The sequence below is a fragment of the Megalobrama amblycephala genome, linkage group LG7 (genome assembly GCF_018812025.1).
Source record: "Megalobrama amblycephala isolate DHTTF-2021 linkage group LG7, ASM1881202v1, whole genome shotgun sequence".
NCBI lineage: Eukaryota > Metazoa > Chordata > Actinopteri > Cypriniformes > Xenocyprididae > Megalobrama > Megalobrama amblycephala.
Genome location: NC_063050.1, coordinates 5,340,849 through 5,365,558, shown reverse-complemented (window position 1 = coordinate 5,365,558; position 24,710 = coordinate 5,340,849). Strand labels below are relative to the sequence as shown.

At 40.4% G+C, this 24,710-nt stretch overlaps 1 protein-coding gene across 3 annotated transcripts in view; it reads left to right on the top strand.

Annotated features, from left to right (window-relative positions):
- The window catches only part of LOC125271165 (microfibril-associated glycoprotein 4-like), a 69,955-nt gene extending 45,525 nt beyond the window's left edge, over window positions 1-24,430 (top strand). The window contains exons 1-5 of one of the 3 annotated variants that reach the window (XM_048195164.1): window positions 23,085-23,135; window positions 23,211-23,420; window positions 23,501-23,597; window positions 23,680-23,847; window positions 23,929-24,430. In XM_048195164.1, coding sequence (XP_048051121.1) covers window positions 23,130-23,135; window positions 23,211-23,420; window positions 23,501-23,597; window positions 23,680-23,847; window positions 23,929-24,185 — 738 coding nt within the window. In that variant the 5' untranslated portion in view covers window positions 23,085-23,129 and the 3' untranslated portion in view covers window positions 24,186-24,430. Of the gene's footprint in view, window positions 1-23,084; window positions 23,136-23,210; window positions 23,421-23,500; window positions 23,598-23,679; window positions 23,848-23,928 lie in introns of those variants that run through there. The other 2 variants (XM_048195165.1, XM_048195166.1) reach the window with 2 other exon arrangements.
- The last annotated feature ends 280 nt before the right edge of the window (window positions 24,431-24,710 follow it).

The following is a 24,710-nucleotide window of genomic DNA, read 5'->3' as shown; positions in this document are numbered from 1 at the left end:
GTCTGACACAATACTGTAGTAGACGGTTGCATGGTTATAATTTTTTCTCTAATATTATCAATCTTGCAAGTAAAGAAGTTCATAAAGTCATTACTGTTGTGTCATTATTTAGCCATGTATCAAATAAATACCTAGGGTTGTGTTTATTTTATTCTAAATGTTTTGAAAAATAGTCAGATCTAGCAGTTTTTAAGGCCTTTCTGTACTCAATCATTCTCTCTCTCCACGAAATGCGAAATACTTCTAGTTTTGTTTTCTTCCAGCTGTGCTCCATTTTTCTAGCTGCTGTTTTTAGGGCCCGAGTGTGCTCATTGCACCATGGCGTTGGATTAATTTCCTTAATCTTTTTTAACACTCTGAGGTCTGAGGTATCGCCGGCGATACCACCGCGTTTTTTTTCTTACCAGTGTAAAAGAGACTCAAAATACTCCATCAATGTTGCACATACAATTAAGAGTTATACACCATTTTAATCTGTGGAATATCTTCTTTTATTTGTGTACACTCAGAGTAAAAACAAAATGTTGTGCTTTTTGTAAAATAAAGAAAACTAACATGATGCCTGATCTCTTGTCTCCCTCTGAACGAAGTCCAATCTGATAGTTCTCAGAAAATGAACTGTAACTTATAAAAACTAATGACAAAAAAATGACACTTATGTCTAAAGAAACATTGAAAACAAACATTCTGTGTTTATGTAATCTGTATGAAAAGAGAGCCATGTCAGAAGTCGTGATTTTGTTCATTATCCGCTAATGCGGCCACGCCCACGGAGCGAGCGCTATTCAGAGGCAAATTCAGAGGCAATACTTGAATGCATCGTCTCAATCGTGTATTTATTGTCTTGAAAAGTGTTTATCTGGATGTTAAAGCCATGGTTAGCGATCTCTAGAAGACATGCCGTTAGTTCCTGGTTCTTGTTCTTCTTTATATGGATTTGTGGCCTAAAGGTGCACAGAGCGCCCTCCGGCTGCAAGTATGAATTGAAAACACAGTATCCAGCACTCATAGTGAAGACAATAAATATTGAATAAATATTACTCCTCTGTATAGAAAATTGACATAGACATATGAGAATCCATCAATATTTCCCCAAATGTGCATGCTTTTAAGCTAAAAGCCTATATGAAATTCCATAGAGGTAACATAATTGTTCAGACACTCTGCATCACAGAAATACATTATATTTTAAAGAATATAATAGAATACCATTATTTTAAATTGAGCTGAGACATGATTACAGAGGGTTTTTTCACAGCCTACCTGACTGAAAGGCCTCATTAATATGCAAGTCATTTCAGGTCAATTCTTTTGTCTTCTCAGGTGTAAATGACCCATTATTCATGATGATTCACGCCTCCACGCATACTGTTTCTTGACAAAAAGTGTCCTACAAAAACTAAATCAATATATTGTTTTATATGAAGGAGTAGGCAGCATAATTTTTACATAATTCTGAAGTAAAAACTCTAGTCTACAACCTCCAATACCCAGAAGTCTTGTGAATACAGATTTAATATATTTGTTTGGCCTTATTTCAGTGACTTAAGTTTTTTGTGTTTTCAATAACCATGTATAAACGTTATTCCTTCAAAAACACAAACATGTACATACATGTTCCTCGCATATTATTGTAGCCTAGTTTGTGCTGAATACAGTGTAATGACACTTGTGTCATTAATGTGTTTATGAACAACTGAAAAAAGCACAAATGTCAGGGCATGTCAAAACTTTTCCAAGCCCCAAATCAGCCTCAGACTCCAGAGGGTTAAACGCAAAGGAGCAACTGAGTCTAATGTGCTGGAAAAGACAGAGGCAATAGTTTCTGTTACAACATCGAGGTCTTCTAAGCTGTCTGGTATGCTAAGGCAATGAAACTGATCAGCAAGATTATTTATAAATCTACCATATTTATGGCAGGAAGGCAGTTTAGCCTCTTTGACTAAATGTAGTATACACAAGACTAGATAATGATCTGAGATGTCATCACTCTGCTGCAGAATTTCAACGGCATCAATATCGATTCCATGTGACAATATTAGATCTAAAGTATGATTATGACAATGAGTGGGTCCTGACACGTGTTGTCTAACACCAATAGAGTTTAGAATGTCTTTAAATGCCAATACCAATGAGTCTTTTTTATTATCTACATGGATATTAAAATCACCAACAACAAGGACTTTATCTGCAGCTAGTACTAATTCTGCAATTTCTTACATAATGTTACGTAAAGCACCATCACTTCGAAGGAATTATATTTGAAAGACTTCTGGCTGATACTGTAAATGTTACTATAAATTACAGCAACACCTCCCCCTTTGCCTTTCTGACGAGGATTGTGTCGATAATCATAACCTTGAGGACTAGACTCATTTAAAGTAATGTAATCGTCCGGTTTTAGCCAGGTTTCTGTCAAACACAGCACATCTAGATTAATGTCTGTGATAATATCGTTTACAATAAGTGCTTTTGAAGAAAGTGATGTAATATTTAACAACCCAAACTTTATCATTTGTTTATCATTATTATCTCTATTTTTTATTTGTTGAACATCAGTTACATTTTTACCATTAAATGGGTTTGGAAGTTTTTTGTTTTTACTAATTTGGGGTACAGACACAGTCTCTATGTGATAATATCTAGGTGTAAGAGTTTCTATGTGTTGGGATTTATCTGACTTCTGTAACGTGAGGCAGCTAGCAGACGGTCGGTTTAGCCAGTCTGTCTGCTTCCTGTCCTGGGCCCCAGTTTGTCATGTTTCAGCTCTAAGACTATGTGCCATATTACTAGAGATGAGCAGCACCATCCCGGGATGGATGAATACCATCTCTTTCAACAGGTCAGGTCTGCCCCAAAAACTTTTCCAACTGTCTATGAAACCTAGATTATTCTGCGGACACCACTTAGACAGCCAGCCATTGAGTGATGATAATCTGCTAACTATCTCATCACTCCGATGAACAGGAAGGGGACCAGAGCAAATTACTTATCCTGACATTGTACTTGCGAGTTCACACACCTCTTTAATGTTAATTTTAGTGATCTCCGACTGGCGAAGTCGAACATCATTAGTGCCAATGTGAATAATAATTTTAGAGTATTTATGATTAGCATTAGCCAGCACTTTTAAATTTGCTTTGATGTCAGGTGCTCTGGCTCCCGGCAAACATGTGACTATGGTGGCTGGTGTCTCTATTTTCACGTTCCGTGTAATAGAATCACCAATAACTAGGGCACTTTCAACAAGATTCTCAGTGGGTGCGTCACTGAGTGGGGAGAACCTGTTTGATGTTCTTACTGGAACGGAAGAGTGGTGTTTTCTGCGGCTAGGCCGCCTCACCGTTACCCAATTGCCCTGCTGTGCGGGCTCTACAGCTGGAACCGAACAATGTACAGAGTTCACTAAGCTAGTCGCATCCAAAACAGTATCTGAAGCCCCTGCATTCTTACTATCCTCGATTAAAGCTTGGATGCGTGTCTCTAATTCTGAGATTCTCTCTGTCAGCCTGACTATTTCCCTACATTTATGACATGTAAATCCCTCGTCGCTGACAGAGAGAGCTATACTGAACATGTAACAAACTGAACATGAAATAACACTGGGAGAGGATGACATGACTCACTGTGTTTGTAGACTGATCCGATCCGAGTTACCACAGCTGTTTGATGAACGCGTTGAAAGAGGAGCGTGCAAGACTGATGACAAGTTAACAAGCTAGCGAGATGCAAACGTGTTGTAACAGCGATTTAGACTCAAAGATTACAAGCTAGCTATGTCAGATTAATGTGGTAGGCAATAATAATAATATAAGCAACAATGAATAAAAGTAAGAGATTCAATAAAAGTAAAAGAAAACAAAGCTATACGGAGACGCAAACCACCAGCAGCGAGGCAGACAGGAGCAATCGAGCAGGAGCAATCGAGCACCAGGTAATGCATCTACTGTCACGGCTCAGCCTGCAGATCCGGTGCGAACGTCAACCAGCAATGCGGCACCCCCTGATCCCCCTACAGGTATGTCACGACTAACATACTTTGATTCGTGAGGGTGGGGAAGTAAATGGTTACCGTATATTACTGAGACCCCGTTTCAATAGCGTACAATTACGAAGACCACTGAATCTGAGAGAGATTAACTCTACAGATTTAGCGTCGTATCACATTTTTTTACATCATTGAGATCGGCGTACAAATCATGGAGATTATATTACGGAATTTTGCTCTAGCGGGCCAAAATCTTATGGGTATCACACCGCCAAAGGTAAAGTATGCATGAAGGCAAAGGGCATAATGCTCAACGCTAAAAATTCCCAAGCTATTCGGTTGGTGAGTCTTATTGGCCTGGTTGACAGCTATGTGACTGCACGTGACAGCACGCAATGCATCCTGGCCCACACCGAAAACATTGTGAGGAATAAAAAGACTCTCACTTTGCACAACAAAAAAAAGTGAAAAGTAGCGTTTGGTAGCGTTCCCTGCGGGTATGGAGAAATTTTTTTTTTAGACAAACTCGATCTATAGGGTACTTTGCTGTAGTCGATAGCAAAGCCTGGGCATGACCCAGTCTCACAGGGGGTGATACAGAGACTTTCTTGACAAATAGGCTCGCTGACATAATATTTAATTTGTACGCCACATCGCAGTCCCTCATCAGACAGAATTCGTCTTTGGCTCTGATCATTCTCAGTTTAATGTCGACATTATTCAGCATCAGTTTTTCTTGAAAGAAAATATTGCTGTGAATAGGTGCCAACAGTTCCACAACACTGCTGTTCGCTGTGTAGGTGGCCCTCTTTGCCAGCCCCTGGTTGCGTCCGCCGGGGTCAGTCGTGTCCATATGGCCGGCTGTGTCTTTGTAAAACAAGCCGGCGGAGAAAAGCGATTCCAGCGCATCTTTACTGTAGTTGATCAGACACTCAATGATACATTGGTAAGGATACGTGCTCGAACTCTGAGATATCAAACGATCGCCCAGGCTCACATTGACTTGTGAAAATATAGTAGCCCCGGGTTAATTTATCAGGCCAACCTTGGCATCAGCTGGTAAATCTTCGCCGTTAGGCTTCGTGATTTTAAGACACAAATACAACAGCGTGTTATTTAGGTCGACATAATCGTCACCATTACCCGCTATAAAAAACTCCAAAGGTGAAGAGTCCGATATAGCCAATAAAGGAGGTACTTCTAAATAACTGCTTTTCTCAATAACTGTCTGCATCAGAGGAACCGTAAATGAGTCCAACTTAGACTTGATGCACTCTCCTGACATGCCGTGGAGTAATGCTATGTTAGAATATGGTTCTTTTAAATATGGTTCAATATGGTTAAATATGGTTCTTTCTTACGCTTTCTGTGTACGACTGAATGTTTCTTGGGTCCACGCTTTGTTTCCTTCTTTATCGAATGACCACGCCTCCTTATACCCGGTGGTTTAGACATTCTCTTACGAGCCATGACCATCAAACCCGACCCGTCTTGAGATTTAGAGTTATCGTTATACGTTCTCGACAACGCGTTTGAGACGACGCCGGATACTATATTTTTAGCAGCTGATTTTAGGTGGGGTTTAGCGATACTGAACCCCCTTTTCAACAGCGGTATAGCCATCCTAAACAAACCTCTAAACAACCCCCTAACCCCGCCCCGTACATGACGCCACCCCCTGAATATCCCGGTAGACCACCGCCAGCCTGATTTTGGTAATAGTTAACATAATCCATAGCATCCATCCCACGGGGGTTGTAATATGCCATTTTTTTAAAAAATGGATTGTTTCGACGGTTTAAAGTGTAGTTTTACGATGACTTTGCCATAAGAAAATGGTATTTCGCGGTTTTGGTCGTCCTTCAGTTCGATGGTAATATCTGTGATGAGCTCCTTGTTGACCGATGCGTAATGTGGTTTGTCGTATCTAACACTGACGATATCATTAGTATAGAAACCCGCGTTGATATTGGCTTGATGAGGAGCGTATGTAGTTTGGCTCGTAGTAAAATCAGCATCTTTATGGTAGGCCGAACGGCCGATAGCATCACCCAGATTCACTCCTAAAATAGTGGCGAGTTTCCCAAAGAAGGATACTGAGACGTTAGGTCTCGCAACCATATACATCTTGTTTTTTAAAGGATCATGACTCAATACAGCCGTCGGTACGAGAGTGTTACTTATCGCACGGATCACTTCACAAACGTTCGCGTAGTACCCACCGTCTATTTGTACCTTCCTTGATACATAAAACCCTGATAATTCTTTAAACGGGTATGGTTCTGGGGTAGGTTGTGTATGTTTCGGGACTGGCATGGGGGCGGTGTGTAGGGTGAAAATTACGTCTTCATCATTAAAGGAGTACCAACTTCTAGGATATTCAATTTCAACGAGTGCGACCTCCCATTTACCTTTCAAGTTGATAGGACTCGCTAACCTTGTTCTGTAACTAGAGATACGATTTTCCGGATAAACCGACAAAGAAGCGTTGCACGGCAGCGTAACGTAGAATCCGTCGTCGCCCATGGTACCCCGTTTACTCAAATGATCAAATCCTGTATGCGTTCAAGTGTTTTAAGGCGATTGCAAGTCCACCAGAGTTTTTTTGTCTACATAAATTTCGATGGCCATCCTAACCATTTCACTAAGACAAGCGTAGATCTCCCCTGTTTTTTCTCCCCTAAAATCTTTTCTACCTTAAACGCTTTGTTTTTGCTCACGATTATTTTTTGCTACTCTTTTTCATAAATAAACTCCGTCGATGACCTCACCGTCATAATCAGACTGTTTGTAAACAGGAGGATGGCGTGGAATACATGAGGATATTGTGAAAAATTCTTCTGTGTAGTTCTGTTCATATCCTTTAGTGAATGGTCCTCTCACTTTAGAAATTCAAACAACGTCTCCGACTTTATATTTAAATACTGCTTTTTCAATCTTCTTTATATCTCCGTACAGATTTTGAAACACCAGACCCTCATTTTCTTTGTTGATGTCCACCGGTCTCATCCTAATACTACGATGATAACTGGTGTTGTAGCCCTGCAAAATATCTTGCAAAACGTCTATGTAACGCCGGGAATTTGTAGCCGTTAAATATCACCACATCCGACTTTTTAGCATTCTATTAAATCGTTCAACGACGCTGGCTTTCAAATCAGTAGCCATAGCAAAATGATTAATGTCATGCTGTTTCATCATATCTTGAAAATGTTTGTTGAAAAACTCGGTCCCCTGGTCCGTCTGCAATTTACGCGGCCATCTTTGAGTATAGACTCAAATGCTTTAGTTACTTCGACCCCGCTCTTATTCTTTAACACACGAGCCCATGCGTACTTGCTAAATATGTCGATGCACGTTAGCAGATATTTATTATTATCATTGTCTTTGGAATAGGCCGACATGTCAACAAGATCCGCTTGGAACTGGGTATCCACTCCGTACATGATGACTCTATTGCGTTTGTATTTTATAGGAGCAGCTCTGTGTAATGTGTAAGCATCCTTCCCGGCCAACCAATCCGAAACCTCTTTATCGGTTAGACGTACTCCACTATCCTTTAAGACGGACTCTTTTAATCGCTTTTTACCACCCAAAGAGCCGGGGTTGGATGGTGTGTAATAAGCTTTTTTTCATGAGCTCCGACATGTTGCCGTTTCAACCCTCACAAAAGAATAAGACATGAAAAAGGGTAGAATCAATCTTTTATTAAAAATGAAAAATATTAAAAACCGGATACATAATGACAACATGTTCTAAATAAGAATACATTGAAATGGCTACACACCAAGTAAAACCATTATAATAATATAAGATGTAATCTAGCATATTAAAAACAGGATACATAATGACAACATGCTCTAAATAAGAATATATTGAAATGGCTACACACCAAGTAAAACCATTATGATAACATAAGATGTAATCTAGCCAGAAAGATAGATAATGACAGCATGCTCTAAGAAATCAAAATGTTAAAAAGATTAGTGATAGTCTATCCAGAAAAGAAATTCTCGGCATGACCTACAACATAGTTGGCCGTTGTTTCAACAATATCACTGATAGTGTATGAATAAACATCATGTTTTCTAACCAATTCCACACATACATCTGTTACATATGTGTAGATACAGAGGATGTCACTGAGGCGAAAGCCTTCGCTACATTGAGTCATCACCTCCAGAACATTTTGTATCATCTTGCAATATGGTTCAGTCCCATTAACACACGTTTGTCCAATCGTTCCATGAATCAGCTAACCCTCTAATATGTTGTGTGTATTTCTTGAATTTTAATTCAGGGGAGGTATACTCCTCATCATCGTCATCATCCTCCTCATCATCTGAATCGAGGCCTTCTTCGATCAAATTTTTCAATAATGCAATCATTTGTCTTTTGTAATGACCTTTAAACAGATTTTCTATGATGCTCCTTTGGCTACATACAGCGCCCATGGTGGTGGGATCTTGCTCACTCTCCATTCACAATTGAGAAACCTTGCCAGAGATCAACGGTGCCATGCACAACTTTCTCACAGGATTTGTCCAGAAGTTTGTATCTGATTTCTTGTAGTTTTGCAGTGATGAATGGCTCGTCTTTTAATTCATGCAGAATAGCTCCGGCTGTTCCTTGAATTCTCTGAGGATGAGACTTTAAGCCAGACCGGTGTAGGGCGTAGGCTATGATGGCTCGTAGATCAGGTTTAAACAGCTTGTGGGTCAGCTCGTCAAAGTGGGTGTCGAAAAAGTATGGCGGTTGTTCAAACAGGCAGGAATGCTGCAGTTGGCTCAGATGATTTAATGCGCAGCCTTCACAGTCATCCTTTAGCTTTTTGCTGATGAGATGTTGCAGAAGTACGGCAATCAGAGTTTTTATGATTTTGAATCCGAGGTCGGTGAAGCATCCGTCTGGGGCATCAAACCCCTTTTCGGTTGAGGCAGTGTCAGACAATCCAGTTTAGAATCTCAGGTTGCGATATCCAAGTTCTTTGCAGAATTTATCTAACCATTGTTTATCAGTATCAGATGGCCCAGATTCGTCCATCAGAATAGTATCGGTAGCGTTGTCATCAGGAGGATCAACTGTAGGGTTGAAAGAGACGTCGTAGCTGCAGCCGTGAGCACCGTCTTGAGACATGGCTTATAAAGATGTTGTGTGCAGTGGGGGTGGAGTACTTTTCTCTTTATGGGCATAGTGAATGGGTGGGGACGGCAAAGAGTATGTACTGCTGCGCGCGCATCTCTCAGGGTGTAACAGCTGTACTTTAACATTATTGTAGCCATCACGCATGTCACACCATTTGAACATTTTGTTTATGACTGAAAAAAGACAACTCAACAGATCCCGATCGCACCACTTGAACAAAAATAGCATTTCGTACATAACTTGATGCTCATTTTGTCGGATGAATCCTGAGCGATCGCTGAGCTTCGTCTTGTCTTTGCAGCAGAATATGTAAAAGCACTCATCAGACTTCTTTTTGGAGTGATCCCCGACCACTCGGTAGCGATGATTAGGAGTTACCCCATCCCACTCTGAGATGTACAAAGGTTCTTCTCCACTGTCATTCAGGTCTTTCCAGACACGGGTGTAGAATAAAGTCCAGTCCTTATCAGGAAATACCAGACAGGGGTCTCTTCCCGATATAAATTCACCGGCACTGTCAGTGGTGTAGAGCGTCACGACTCGTGACGGTTTATGGAATATGTAACCGAATACATAGTTATTATTCAACATAATATCATCTTTCACATATTCCTTATTCTCATGGAGAAAGTCTGTCAAATAGACATGCCAGCGCTCTTTTCTCTGGGCCAGAGTTAGACTTTTCATCATCTCTTCACCCCATTCTCCCCATTCTCTCTCAGGCGTTTTAGGTGAGTATAAACCAGCCATGTTTCACCCCCCTCTTTTTTCTTTTTACACAGAATGCTGCAGTGTCTATTTATACAGATGTGTTCTGACACACATGTGCGAAGCACATGTAACCCTCGACCTTTAAAATCATCCGTCTGCCATTTGATCACCCAGAAGACGTCCAGAGGTTCAAAGGGCAACATCGCTATTCAAAATATGTGGACGAAGGTCATATCGATCCCCGGAGGATCTCCAACAATGTCAAAGGTCATTGGGGTGATACTACGGTCAACCATGGGAGGGGGATGGGAAAACTTCATGGGTGGCCCATGGGGGAAGGGAAACTTTGTGGGTGGCCCCAGGGGTCACAGGGGTCAGAAAGGTCAAAGGTCATCATCAGTCATTTTGACACAAGGTGCAGGGTATCACTACTCACCTCAAGACTAGTTGTGAGAAAAAAATCCTGGTTAGGCTGCAAAGGCTCTTTTCTTGTCCTCATGCTGTAATTGTCAGTCACTCTCACATGTGCTGTTGCGCACGCACACCGTCCACATCCTGAGTTTTCTGTGGAATTGTATGCGGGCGACAGTGCATGTACTAACTGATTGAGCTTTTAAGCTAAAAGCCTATATGAAATGCCATATAGGTAACATAACTGTTCAGACACTTTGTATCATAGAAATGCATTATATTTTAATAATAGAATACCATTATTTTAAATTGTAATAATATTTCACAGTATTGCTGTTTTTTCTGTATGTTTGATTTACATTATGATGAGCTTGAGACATGATCAACAGGGTTTTTTCACAGCCTACCTGACTGAAAGAGCTCATTATTTATGCAGGTCATTAGAGCTCTTTATCTGATTCTTTTGTCTTCTCAGGTGAGAATCATCCATTATTCATGATTATTCACGCCTCCACGCATACTGTGTTTCTTGACCAAAGATGTTTTAGAAAATTTAAATCTCTCTATTGTTTTATATGAAGGAGTAGGAATGATCAACATTATTCCTTCAAAAATACAAACATGTACATACATGTTCCTCACATATTATTGTAGCCTAGTTTGTGTTGAATACAGTGTAATGACACTTTTTCCATTAATATGTTTATGAACAACTGAAAAAAGCACAAATGTCAGGGCATGTCAAAACTTCTCCAGGCCCCAAACCAGCCTCAGACCCCTGAGGGTTAAACACACCTCCCTTGATCAAACGTCACACAACCCAACCCATTTCTGCGTGTAGACCATCACCTGACTATGATTAGCTCCACCTTTCACCTCGACCTCGACCGTGCCTCAAGCCCCAGCTGGCCTGCTTTGGACCAAGGTTTTCGGCAGGCCGAAAAAACCCGTGCCTTTGGCACTGAGGAAGCACCGAAGAGGTACGATCAAGCCCCGGAAGTGACAGTGGAAACGCGACCGGCCCTGGCACGCACTAGCACGCCCGCCTTTGACCCGGCAGTGGAAACGCGGCTAATGACGTGCTTCTTCTCTGCAAGCGACTCTTTATCTGCCCATAATGATCAGAAGTTCTCCACCTTTGACAAAGACCAAGACTCCTATGGAAGTAACTGTGCTAAAGAGTTTCTGGGGGCATTTTGGTACAAATTTTGTCTCAATGCAAACCCCAACGGTGTGTATTTATGGGGAGAAGATGACACCCATTTCAGCATTGATGTTGTTTGGTCAACATGGAAGAGCAGTTTCACTGTCAGTTTGAAATCAATCAGCATGAAGGTCAAACGTGTATCTTAGGAATATTAGTGTTTCTAGAAGCAATCATCTGCTATATAACAAGATTTAATGTTGTGCTTTCCTTCCTTAATCATGCAACTAGTAAACCAATAATGTTGTCTTTATTTTTTGGTCAGCTTTTAATGTCTGTCAGAGGGCTTGAAGGAGCTCACATAAGAACAGTGTGCATGCAATAACGTACGCCATAGAAGAAGTCATCTTATTACATTAATGTCATTTAACAGTATTCAACATTAGGTAAAAAATTAGGTAAAGGCTGCCCTCAGCTGTACATAACTGAGTACAACATTATTCATACATGAAAAGATGTTATTTCATTGAACCACAACTCTGGACCAGTAAGTCTGGATCACATGACGGTCCCATATACAATGAGTATAACCTCCTATATCAGACTTGCATTCAGGGCAGAGCGGTGAAATAGTTGAATTGTGTGTCTTATATGAGGCGTAATATGAGGATTCTGTTACACACTGAAAGCCTATTGGTCTGGGACCAGACCGTCTCCCACTCCTCTTCCAAAATATCAGAGTCAGAATCCACTTTTATTGCCAACTATAACATGTACAAGGAATTTGCTTTGGTATGCAGGTGCATAAAAAGAAGAATAAAAACATCTATAAATTTTAGATAATAATCCATAAATAAAATATCCACCCTGAGCTCTTTCCCAAATCAATCTGTATAGAGCTTTATAGAAAAGAGGAATGAACTTGTCCGGAGGAGGTTTCAGAAGGATTTTCTCAATAACTGAGAATGAATATTTAGAAGTGACAGTAGTATTTTTGAAAATATAGCCTAGGTAAATTATATCTTGAGATGTTATCAAAGGACAGTAGAGATCCCTCCATAAATATCCCACAAATACTAAGATCTGGCCATAAGTTACAGTAAATCCAGGGTCTATACTTGACAGGACCTTCACTGTGGTACAGCATTGCCATGTAAACATTGATATTTTCTCAATTTACACTAAAACTATGTTAGGCAAAGTTGATTTGTGAATAAAAATATCTAATTTACTTATCAAAGATGCTGCAAAAAATTACCCCTTTGAGAAGAGATGTTTAGAAATTAGGTTAAAAGAGCAACTTCTGGAGCACTTCAACAGGCGTCTTCAGTGTGAGGGTGACTGTGGGAAAGAGAGTTTTAGAGGGACATTCACATGCCATGTGACTTAAAAACAGCACATCATTGGCTACCTTAAGGCCTGTGCCTTTAATTTCCATAGTGCAATATGTTGTATTTTTTTCTGAATAACAAGGAAATAAATAGAAATTAATTTTTGCCTATACGACAATGCCTTACCAGAGGGTTAAATCATTTGAATATGTTCACAAGTCATTGTGTGTTTTAGTAGTTATCAACATTAACCAGACAATAGATAAATACAAAATATTAAGCACTGTTTGTTTTGTTGTCAGATAAAAACTGAACAAATATTTTATGTCCTGAAAAAAAGAAAAGAAATTGGAACGTGATATTTTGTGTATCTGGCATGGTGTGTTGATGCTCTTTTGTAAGTTTGGCTTAGTTTCAGCTCACATGACTTCCAGCTGTGTGTGAATTTGAGAATATACATGCTTTTTATTACAGTTTTTGTATTCGCTTTGGTGCTTTTTTTACAAGTATATTTTCAAAACGTCAAACTGATCACACTTGTACTTTCATTCTAGTTGTACAAATTTTCATTCTACATATACATCATTTCAAAACACAAGATCATTGTGATGTGTAATAAGAACATTTGGTTTAATCACAGAAACACAACAGTATGATCTTCTTTTTTTTAGTTTAATACTTTTAACAGTCAGTTCATTCAGTAGCAAACAATGCAAGATCCCAGCTAACAGAATTTTGTTATAAGAACGTTCTTTAAATATTCAGTGTTAGTTCTGGGAACATTAAAAACGTCCAGTTTTCTTGACGTTATAGGAATGTTTTTATAAGGTATGATGTTCCTCTAACGTTCTTTCAACTTAATTTTGATCTAAAATTCAACATTGTAGGAACGTTGATTTGTAACATTCTAAGAACATGAAAATGTTCCGTTTCCTTAATGTTAGTAGAATGTTATTTAAAGGTTAGTATGATGTTCCTGAAACATTATTTCAATCATTCAAATACCTGCTGCGAACAAACACTGAAAGAAAGAGAAATAAGAACACAAACTACAACAGACGTGTTGATCTTCTTTATCAGTGCAGAAATGTTTTCTGAAAACACCTGCAATTGCTGATAAAGAAGCATCTCAACAAAATTCAAGAGCTCAACTAAAGCAAACACTGATCTCCATGACGGTGACCTCAAACGAAACATCTAAACTTCTGTTAATTCTCAATAAGAGCTTCTGTAGACGTATGACAGAAATAAAGTCAGTCTGGTTAGTAATAAGTGAAGCTGGTAATGCTGTTTGTGGAGTTGTTGAATCAGATCTTCAGATATTTAATGTCTTTTATCTTCAGTTCATCTAAGGCTGTGGCTGAAGAAAGTTGTCGTTTGTGTTCTTATTTCTCTTTCTTTCAGTGTTTGTTCACAGCAGGTGTTTGAATGATTGAAAGAATGTTTCAGGAACATCATACTAACCTTTAAATAACATTCTTCTAACATTGCTGAAATAATTGCAGTAATACAGGCTACGGATGACACATTAGAAAATACATGAACATTACCTAACTTACAGAACTGGCGCAAAATCCATAATGTTTGTAACAGTATTCAGTGTGTTATCCAAAGGTGTGATGAAGTCATGAAACAGTCATGTGGTTTTGTGTAGTTTGTGGCAGTTTACTGCTGAATCTATAATTGATCTTTACAGATGAAGGGTGAGTTACAGTAATGTGGCAGTTTCTATCACGGTAATGTTTACAGTATCACATTGCACACATACTGTAATATGAAGTGCTTTATTTGATGCCGTCTGTCTCTGATCAATCTGATGTTATACAGTCATTGACAGAGTCTTTTCCTTGTACACATCCTGCTCTATGTTTACAGATATCAATTCCCTATGTATCTGTATCTCTCTCTCTCTCTCTCTCTCTCTCACACACACACACACACACACACACACACACACACACACAACCTCAATTTTCAAAGTGTGTGTGTATCATCTAAGATAAACTGCTTAAAATGTAAAAAGAATATGATAACATTTGGTTATTTCATATTGGAATTGCAGACAAGTTCTATAGAAACTGCTTATAGAATCAATAACTACAGAAATCTATAGATGTAACAAATGATTCATTGATTAACCATTAAGATCAGATGTATTAAATAATAGACAAATCATTCCCTTTGGAATTATAAGGATCTATCTGCATTCTGAGTAGTTTTGAGTTATTGAGCTTCAAAGTTTCTGCATTCCATTCCACTTTTTAGACAGAACTTTGTTTTGTTTCATAAATAAAAAGTCCCAAAATCCACACAATATAAATCATAAAAAAAAAAAAAAAAAAAAAAAAAAAAATCACATAATGTAAAGTTGTCACAGAATAAGAATATGTGAATAACTCAATATTGACAAAAATGTCAGATAGAACCTCACTGTAAAAAACTGTGCTCTAAAATAATGGTAATCTACTGGCAGCAGTGGTTGCCAGTAATGTATTGTAAATTTACAGCTCTCCTTTTTTTACAGTATGTTACCGTAATACTACCATGGAAATGAACTCATTTCGTTCAGGAAACCGATTGCTTCACAGGTATTATACAGTGTTAGTGCTGTGAACTTCTTTCATTTGAGTCAAGTGAAAATGAATATTTCTTAACTCCAAACACTTAATGTATAATAGTGAAATAATTAAAAACATGACAAACTCAAATCTTTGCAGTTTGTTTAAGCTTGCAATAGCACACATAGGCGATTAAGCAAACAGCTTATCACTGTATCAGCACCTGCAGTTACTGCCTTTAAATAAAGCAATTAAATCAGATCTCTCCTATATCATCTTGTACAAAAACACAAACCACTTCAGTTCAATATTTACTCTCCTTATCAGTTATTGACTTCACATAACTTTTCCTATTAACTTTCACTAATATTTCAGTGAAATTAACTTGTTTCATTTAGAAAATCTGACTGTTACTGTCACAGACACGTCAGGCTCCACCATGCACCAATCGGCAGAGGACTGCTGCGGGTTCCTGCTGCAGTGTGAACTGGTCCTGGAGATGCAGCTGCACCTGTACCCGAACGACACAGCCAAAATAGCGTTCCTTATCTCCCAACTCAGCGGCAAAGCATTGAAATGGGCTGATTCCATCTGGTCACAACATGGCGCTATAACTCAGTCATACTCAGCCTTTATTTCCCACTTCCGGGATGTTTTCGGGAAACCCATCACCGACTCGTCTGCTGGTGAGAAACTTTACAATTTAAAACAAGGTTCCATGTCTATTTATGATTATGCTTTGCAATTCAGAACGCTGGCTGCCATAAGTGGATGGAATGAACAAGCTTTGATCATTACCTACCGCCAAGGATTGGAGCCTCGGGTGCGGCTGCATCTCGCTGCATACGAGGATTCCATCGGCCTAGAAAAATTCATCCAGCTCTCCATCTGCTGCGCCACTCGTATGCAAGCGTGTTTACAAGAACACCAGGGTCAGTCATTCTCCATCTCACTCCTCTGCCGGTCCGAACCCGTCAGCTCCCCAGAACCAGCCAACGTTCCTATGGAGGTCAAAAACTCTCGTCTCACCCCCACTGAACGACAACGTCGGCTGACCCTGAACCTCTGTCTGTACTGCGGTACGCCGGGGCATGTCATCTCCGCATGCCCCACGCGACCTCCTCATCCCATGGTGAGTGCCATTCTTCATTCAACTCATAAAATGAAACCACTCACCACTGTTGTCAATCTTACTGCTGCTGATACTTCACTTACAGTGGTGGCGCTCCTCGACTCAGGGTCAGCCGGCAACTTCATCTCCAGCGCCCTCTGCCGGCACCTCAGCCTCAAGACCTCTCCGTCTCCGACTATCTACCAGATCAGCTCCATAACTGGAAGACCTCTCAGCCATAAGCATGTCCGCCGTGTGGTAGGACCCATTCAACTGCAAGTCGGACTTCTTCACGTCGAAAGTATTCATCTGCTGGTTCTGGAGGATTCCACCGCTGATGTGGCATCTTTTTCTTCGTGGCTAAGAAGGATGGAGGCTTGAGGCCCTGTATAGATTACCGCTCTCTCAACAAAATCACAGTGAAGTTCCATTATCCCCTTCCTCTCGTCCTCCCGTACCCTGGAACATCTCCGTGGTGCCACTGTGTTCACGAAGCTGGACCTCCGCAGCGCGTACAACCTCATCCGGATACGCGGGGGGGGAGTGGAAGACCGCCTTCATCACGCCCACCGGCCACTATGAGTACCTCGTCATGCCGTATGGTCTGGTCAACGCCCCCTCCATATTCCAGGATTTCCTCCATGAGGTGCTCCGGGAGTTCCTCAACCGATTCGTACAGGTGTACATCGATGACATCCTCATATACTCCCGGAGCCTGGCCGAACATCACCAACACGTTGCGGAGGTCTTCCCCCGTCTTCGACAGATCTGTACACTTCCTTGGGTATATCATCGACCACAGTGGCATCCGGATGGACGAGAGGAAGGTGGAATCCATCACCAACTGGCCAGAACCTACCACCATCAAAGAACTTCAAAGATTCCTGGGATTTGCTAACTTTTACCGCCGTTTCATTAAGAATTACAGCTCCATCACTCATCCTCTCACAAGCCTCCTACGCCACCAGCCCAAGTCTCTGTCCTGGTCACCAGCTGCCACCAATGCTTTCAATCTCCTAAAGGAAGCCTTCACCACCGCTCCCCTCCTCGTCCACCCCGATCCAGAGCTGCCCTTCATCGTGGAGGTGGACGCCTCCACCACCGGAATGGGAGCGGTGCTCCCAGCAGCAGGGGACCCCAAGCAAACTCCATCCATGTGCCTTCTTCTCCCGCAAGCTCAACCCGGCGGAGGTCAACTACGACATCGGTGACAGAGAACTTCTCGCTGTGAAGCTAGCCCTGGAAGAGTGGAGGGAGCTAAACACCCTTTCCTGGTACTAACTGATCATAAGAATCTAGAATATCTCCGTGCTACCAAGAGACTTAACCCAAGACAAGCCCGCTAGGCCATGTTTTTCTCCCGCTTTCACTTTACCATCTCCTACCGCCCTGGGTCAAAAAATGTGAAAGCTGACGCTCTCTCCCATCTCCATGCTCCTGAAGAAAGATCTGAAGAACCTGAACCAATCATTCCAAGTTCCCTCATCGTAAGTCCCATCACGTGGTCGGAAGAGACCATCCCCTCCTCCAATGCCTCCATGAATCCTCCGCCGGGTTGTCCACCAGGCTTGCTTTTCATCACCTGGTCACGACGCACTCCAACCATCCACTCAGCCCACACGTCACTTGGCACTGGTCACCCGGGGGTCAGTGGAACCGAACCCTCTCGTTGCTAAAACAATGCTTCTGGTGGCCAAACATGGTGGCAGATGTCAGAAGGTACGTGCAGGGCTGCAAAGAGTGCACCATCTCCAAGAGCTCACGTCATCTACCAGCCGGCAAGCTCCTTCCTCTGCCCGTTCCAAATCGACCCTGGTCACACCTAGGAGTAGATTTCATCACCGACCTCCCAGCATCTAATGGATTCAGCTGCATTCTGATTATCATCTACCACTTCTCCAAGTCATGTCGACTAATCCCTCTGAAAGGACTAACCACTGCCATGGAAACTGCTGAACTGTTATTCAACCATGTGTTCCGGTACTTCGGAATTCCTGAAGATATTGTTTCCGATAGAGGACCACAGTTCATTTCCTGTGTCTGGAAGGCCTTCCACTCACTCCTAGGTGTGGCCGTCAGTTTAATATCTGGATACCACCCACAGTCGAACGGGCAGATGGAAAGGAAAATCCAGGAGATCGGCGCTTCCTCCGTACCTTCTGTCATGACTACCAGAACTCTTGGAACCAGTACTTGGGTTGGGCCGAGTACGCACAGAACTCCCTACATCAACCAACTACTGGACTCACTCCATTCCAGTGCGTACTCGGATACCAACCCCCACTGTTCCCCTGGGATGGGGAACCCTCCAACGTACCAGCTGTGGATTACTGGTTCCGAGAGAGCGAGAGGGTCTGGGACTCAGCACACCATCAGCTGCAATGAGCCCTGCACAGACGCAGACGCAGACTGACAGCCGACCTTCGCCGTTCCGACACCCCAGTCTACCAGCCCGGACAGAAGGTTTGGCTGTCAACGAGGGACATCAGACTGCATCTGCCCTGCAGGAAGCTGAGTCCCAGGTTCATTGGCCCATTCACCATCGTCAAGCAGATCAACCCGGTCACCTATCAGCTCCAACTCCCACCAGGTTACCGCATTCACCCCACATTCCATGTTTCCTTACTCAAACCTCACCACCCTTCTGTCTCCACTCCCACAGGGCCTGAGCGGGCCGTGGAGGGGGGGTACTGTCACAGACACGTCAGGCTCCACCATGCACCAATCCCAACGCTCCCAATCACCGGAATACTAATCACTGTCACCTGCACATCATTATCCCCTTCATCACCACCAGTATAAAGAGCACTCACACACTGCACTCACTGTCCGGTCTCGTTGAGCAATAGTTACCTGTATGCTTACCTCAAGGACTCCCCGCTTGCTACTTACCTGTCTCCTGTGTGACCCCATCTCCCGGTGTGTTCCTCGTCTGTGTGTGAGTGCTCCTACGTCTCCTACATTCTCCAGCTCCATCCAGTTAAAGGACTCTGTCATCTGCAATCACAAAAGGACCGTAACTATCACCAGTCATTACCATTGCTCATCTGTTCACTCCTGCTTGCCATATCTGCTCACTGGTTTTATAATAAAGACTGCTTACCTGTTTACACCTGTGTCCGACCCCTCTGTATCATAACAGTTACGTTTTACAGAACATTACAGTTTTTTCCTTGATTTTACGGTAATAGTGGTTGCCATCACTGTAAAAAAATTGTCCTGTTAATTTACAGTAAAATACTGGCAAAAAAGTTGCCAATACTTTCCTGTTAATTTTACAGTTCTTTACCATAATCTACATTGCAGTATGTTGCTGTAAAAATACCATGTGCTCAATTAAAACTGCTGTAACCGTGTGCATTTAAGACACATTTGTTGTGGCCAAAAAAAGAAAAATTGTGCTCAGGTGTTGTTGGTTATGTTTTGATTATAATAATTATCATCATGTAATGCTTGGTTCACTGAACTTCTCCAGTGTCTTAACCATTATCTGAAATTTATATAATTTTTTAAAATAAATTAAATTTTATATTGGCAACATTGCGATACTACAGCTTAATATCAAGCAGTGCAAAAGCAATCAGTAAAGGATTTTTAAACTCATCATTTACAAAAATGTTTGAACTATGGCATCATTTACATAAACAGAGACATCAAGAATCAGTGAAATCATATGGATTCCATTCAATTCCATTGATGCTGTAAAATCAAAAAAATCTAAATTCCATAATCAAAAAAATAACACAACCTAGTTTAGTGTTACAAACAGAAGGGACGGAGACAACGGAATACAGGTAGGTGATGTTTATTGGACTGACAGCAGAGTAAAACAGTGAAGCAGGTGAGTAATGTGTGAATATAAACTTTGGTGGATGATAACAGGATGGTAATACTGTCCTTTGTGTTGCAGGAGTGGAGATCGTGGCTGGTAGCGAACCAGAGAGTGAAGCAGAGCAGAGACGATGCTTGAAGACACACATGGAGATGGGATCACAGGAGGAGACTGGGAACATGCTGGAGTGGAGACGGTGAGTATAACTAGAGTCCTTGAGGTAAGCATACAAAGAGTCCAATGAGTCCAGTTGTTTAATCAGATCTTGAGAGATTTAATGTCTTTTTAATTTTCAGTTGATTTAATCTTTTTTTCTTTTCTTGTTTCTCTTTCCTTCAGTGATTTGCTTGTTAACAGCAGGTGTTCATCAGTGTCTGAATTCACTCATTTGTTTTTATTCACTCTGTCAAGTGGACTATATTAGTGAACTAATGTAGGGAATATGGAATGAGGGTATAAGATGTGATTTGAAACAGCCTCGGAGTGTCGACTTTGAGCGCTGTTAATTCACAGTATATTGCTGTAGGCTACTTTCTCGAAAACATCAAATATTACCCAGAATGCACTGTTTTCTATGGTATATTACTGGTTTAATGGAAAACAGCATGTTACTGTCGAAATTTGGCCGCAATTTTTTACAGTGTATAATTCCAAGAGGACAAAATGTATTAAACTGAATGAAAAGAGATGCAAATGAAAAGGTTGAAAGTATAAGCTTTTTGAAAGACGGATACTGTGAATAAAATATTTATATAGATGAAACACTTATTTTGTGTAGTGAAAAGGATACTTTGTGATTTTGTGTATTGTACTAACAGAATTGAAAACATGCTGAAATGTTAGGAAAAAGTGTACTTTTGATGATCTGTTGTGATATTAGTACTAAGAGTTTTGAACATTTCTTCTGAAAACTGCACCAAAGCAATTAAAAAAACATTTCAGCCACTCAATTATTTCAGAGTATTATAAACCATTTATAAAATATAAATGTATTCTGATCATAATGACCCTATACTGTTCAGCACATAAAAGGGATTTTAAACATGAATCATTTAAATTTGTAATTGGTGTGTAATTGGTATTTGTGTGAATGATTTTCATAACTATTTTGAGATGTCACTGGTGTCACAACAGTTTCTTAATCTGTGATGTAAATAAATAAAAGACAACCGATCCCTCACACACCTTTCTGCATGTTTATTATCAAATATACTCTGTTTAAAGGTATAATGGACAGGATCCTGTCCAAACCCCTTCATGACACAACATTAAACAGCAACATATCTCTGATTTTCTTACAGTATCTCACTCTAATAGACATTTACTCTTTTCATCCAGTTTCATGCAAGGTATGCTGGGAACTGAAAATACCATATCTCTGGTAAAATCTTCTGTGAGCTCTCAAGAAAAATGTCTTTAACTTGAGAAGAGAAAAGCTCTGAGGAACAATGTGTTGTACCCTGGGTCATGGCAGTCAGCTGATCTTCCAAGCCAACAAACATCAAAATCAAACATCAGTCTATATTAAATCGACAAAATTTAATCTTTTGTTTAACTGAGTCTGTTTGATGAGACCATGTTTGTCCAGGATGTGCTGAAGGAGGGAAACAGCATTTGTATTTCCCCCTCATTAATCCTTTGTGTTTTTAGGGAAAATATCTGGTCCGGATGTGCAGTATGACTTACTGTATATAAACTTATGGATTTATTTGTACGTTTTGCAAAGAATTGATAAAATACAGCTGCAGCAATTACAGTGCCTGAGCAAAGCCTGCACCAATCTCATATGTAGCTTTATGGTGATTATTTTTGGCAAAGTGATTTAAAATGGAATTTGCAGAATTACTGACTACGTAACAGAAATTGCTTTTTAGCTTTTAAAGTTTAATTTCTATATTGCAAACTGTTGCAGATATATATGCAGATATATGTTGCAGATCCTTTTGTTTCTGTAAAACCAATAATACGACAAATTAATTTACAAAATAATTTATCAGGAACGTTTATGCTGGGATGAAGGTTGTTGCTAGGTGGCCTAACTTGAAACTATTTCATAGACGTACTGAAAATAACCCATGTATAATTTTACCTGTGGGCAGGGATGGGACAAAACATGAATGTTTCTGCTGGGAATGGGAGAATTTTGCTGGAGCGGGCAGGAATTTGTTGAAGAAGACAAGGGGAAAAAACATTTAATTCAAACTGAAAACGGTCTAATATTTTATCTGCTGGAAACTGTAAACATGGTATGCATCTGACTTAGAATGAGTGCTGGAATCAGAGGAAAAATGTGCTCTGATCAGTGCTCAGACTCTCCTCTTTCTATGTGCCAGTTTTCACAATTTTTGACCAAACAGTTCTGCCATAGACTTCCATTAAAGAAAAGGAAGAAGAAGAAGAATTTGGGGCCAAGCACTGAAGGCACTGAAAAAACAGCAAACAACGCATTCATGAAATCTAAGGCACATTATGAGAGAGACCACATTTGCATTTACGTTCAAAATAATAAACATGATGGATTTAATCGAAACTACAAATTGTAGCTCTAAACGAAATCACCCAGATTCAGTGAGATTTACTGAATAGATAAAATACAATACACTGCATATATAATTTGCATTGAGGATGACAGATACCTTTTTCATTTGCATCCAAAATGTGGGTGTTCATTAAGTAAATTTCTTCTGTGACAGAGGAGGAGCATGAAAATCTGACAGATATATAAAGAGTGTCTGTCAGACTCAACAACACAAACGGTGAGTTACTGCTTTACTCGTCACTTACCTCAGAAAACATTCAGACATTTATACAACTTTAAGAATGTATTTTTTTTTTTTTGTTATTTTTGTCTAGATTAAACAGATCTCTGCTGTGATCTACTGAGGAGAGACTGAGAAGATGGCAGTAAGTTCATCAACAACATTTCTAGAGATGGTTTTCAGTGTGATGTTCATATATTTCTCTCTCTGTCTCATGTAGATGATGGTGTTTCTAGCAGTTCTTCTCTCTGTTGTTCTGGCGAACGGATGCAGTACTGATGAAAACACGCCGGTCGACTGTTTTGACCTTTATAAAGCAGGACAAACAGTCAGTGGGATTTACTCCATCTATCCAGGAAGTGGCGCTCCTGTCTGGGTTTACTGTGACATGATCTCAGATGGGAAAGATGAAGATAAAGGAGGATGGACGGTATGAATGTGACTGTAGATCATTAAACACACATCAGAACATACATTATGAATCATATCTTCTATATAAACCCATCACAGGTGTTTCAGAGGAGAATGGACGGCAGTGTGAATTTCTATCGGCCGTGGAATCAGTACAAGAGAGGATTTGGGAATGTGGAGAGCGAATACTGGCTGGGTAAGATCTCACAGTGAGTGTCCGTTTGTGTGGATGATCATGTGTTTGGTTGAACATGTTCTTCATGTGTGTGTGTGAACAGGGCTGGAGAATATGTACCAGCTGACACGTAACAGGAAGTACATGCTGAGAGTGGATCTGGAGGACTTCACCGGAAAAAAAGTTTTTGCTCTGTACTCGTCCTTCTCTGTGGATTGTGAAACTGACGGGTATAAACTGCTTGCTTCAGGATTCAGTAATGGAGGAGCAGGTATAGGACACTTTCATTCATATTAAATTCACACTTCAGTAAATGTGCCTCTGATGTCCTCAATGATGCTCTTCTCTGCAGGTGACTCTTTGACCTACCACAGTGGTATGAAGTTCTCCACCTTTGACAAAGACCAAGACACCTGGCCTAATAACTGTGCAAAATCGTTTCTCGGGGCATTTTGGTATGGAGCCTGTCACCATGCAAACCCCAACGGTGTGTATTTAGGGGGAGAAGATCCCACCATTTCGGGCATTGGAAATTTTTGGTACCACTGGAAGAACAGTAATGCTGTTGGTTTGAAATCCATCAGCATGAAGATCAAACGTGTGTCTTAAACATTTGAAGAAACATTACAGTGTTTCTCAGAAAGAAAACAATCAAATTAAGGTTTTGGGTTTCTCTTCTTCTGTTAACTCTGTAACTTATTAAATCATGGTATATATTGTAACAGGATATATGGCTGTTGTTTTGTGTAATCTCATTAATTATTTTCTTCTTCTTTGTTTTGGGTCACTTTTTTTAAATCCACAACTGAAACAAATCAACTATAAACTTCAATAAACTCCAGCAATGAAAGGCATTATGTGTTGATGTGGATTTGTTTATCTCCTCAACAGACCTCAGGAACTGTAAATGAGGAATTCAGTTCAACTGCTCTTAAACTTTCCCCATAAATACAACCTTATATGTAAATGAACAATGTGTAAGGTTTTATCATCACAGACAAGCTTAGCTTGACTCCTTTACAGAAAACTTGATTTATTTGCATCCCCTTCTGGAAAGAAAATATATTTCCCTATATTATAACCGTTACTTTGATCTCCCAAAAGCATTAGTTATAAGTCTGTTTTATAAGGAGG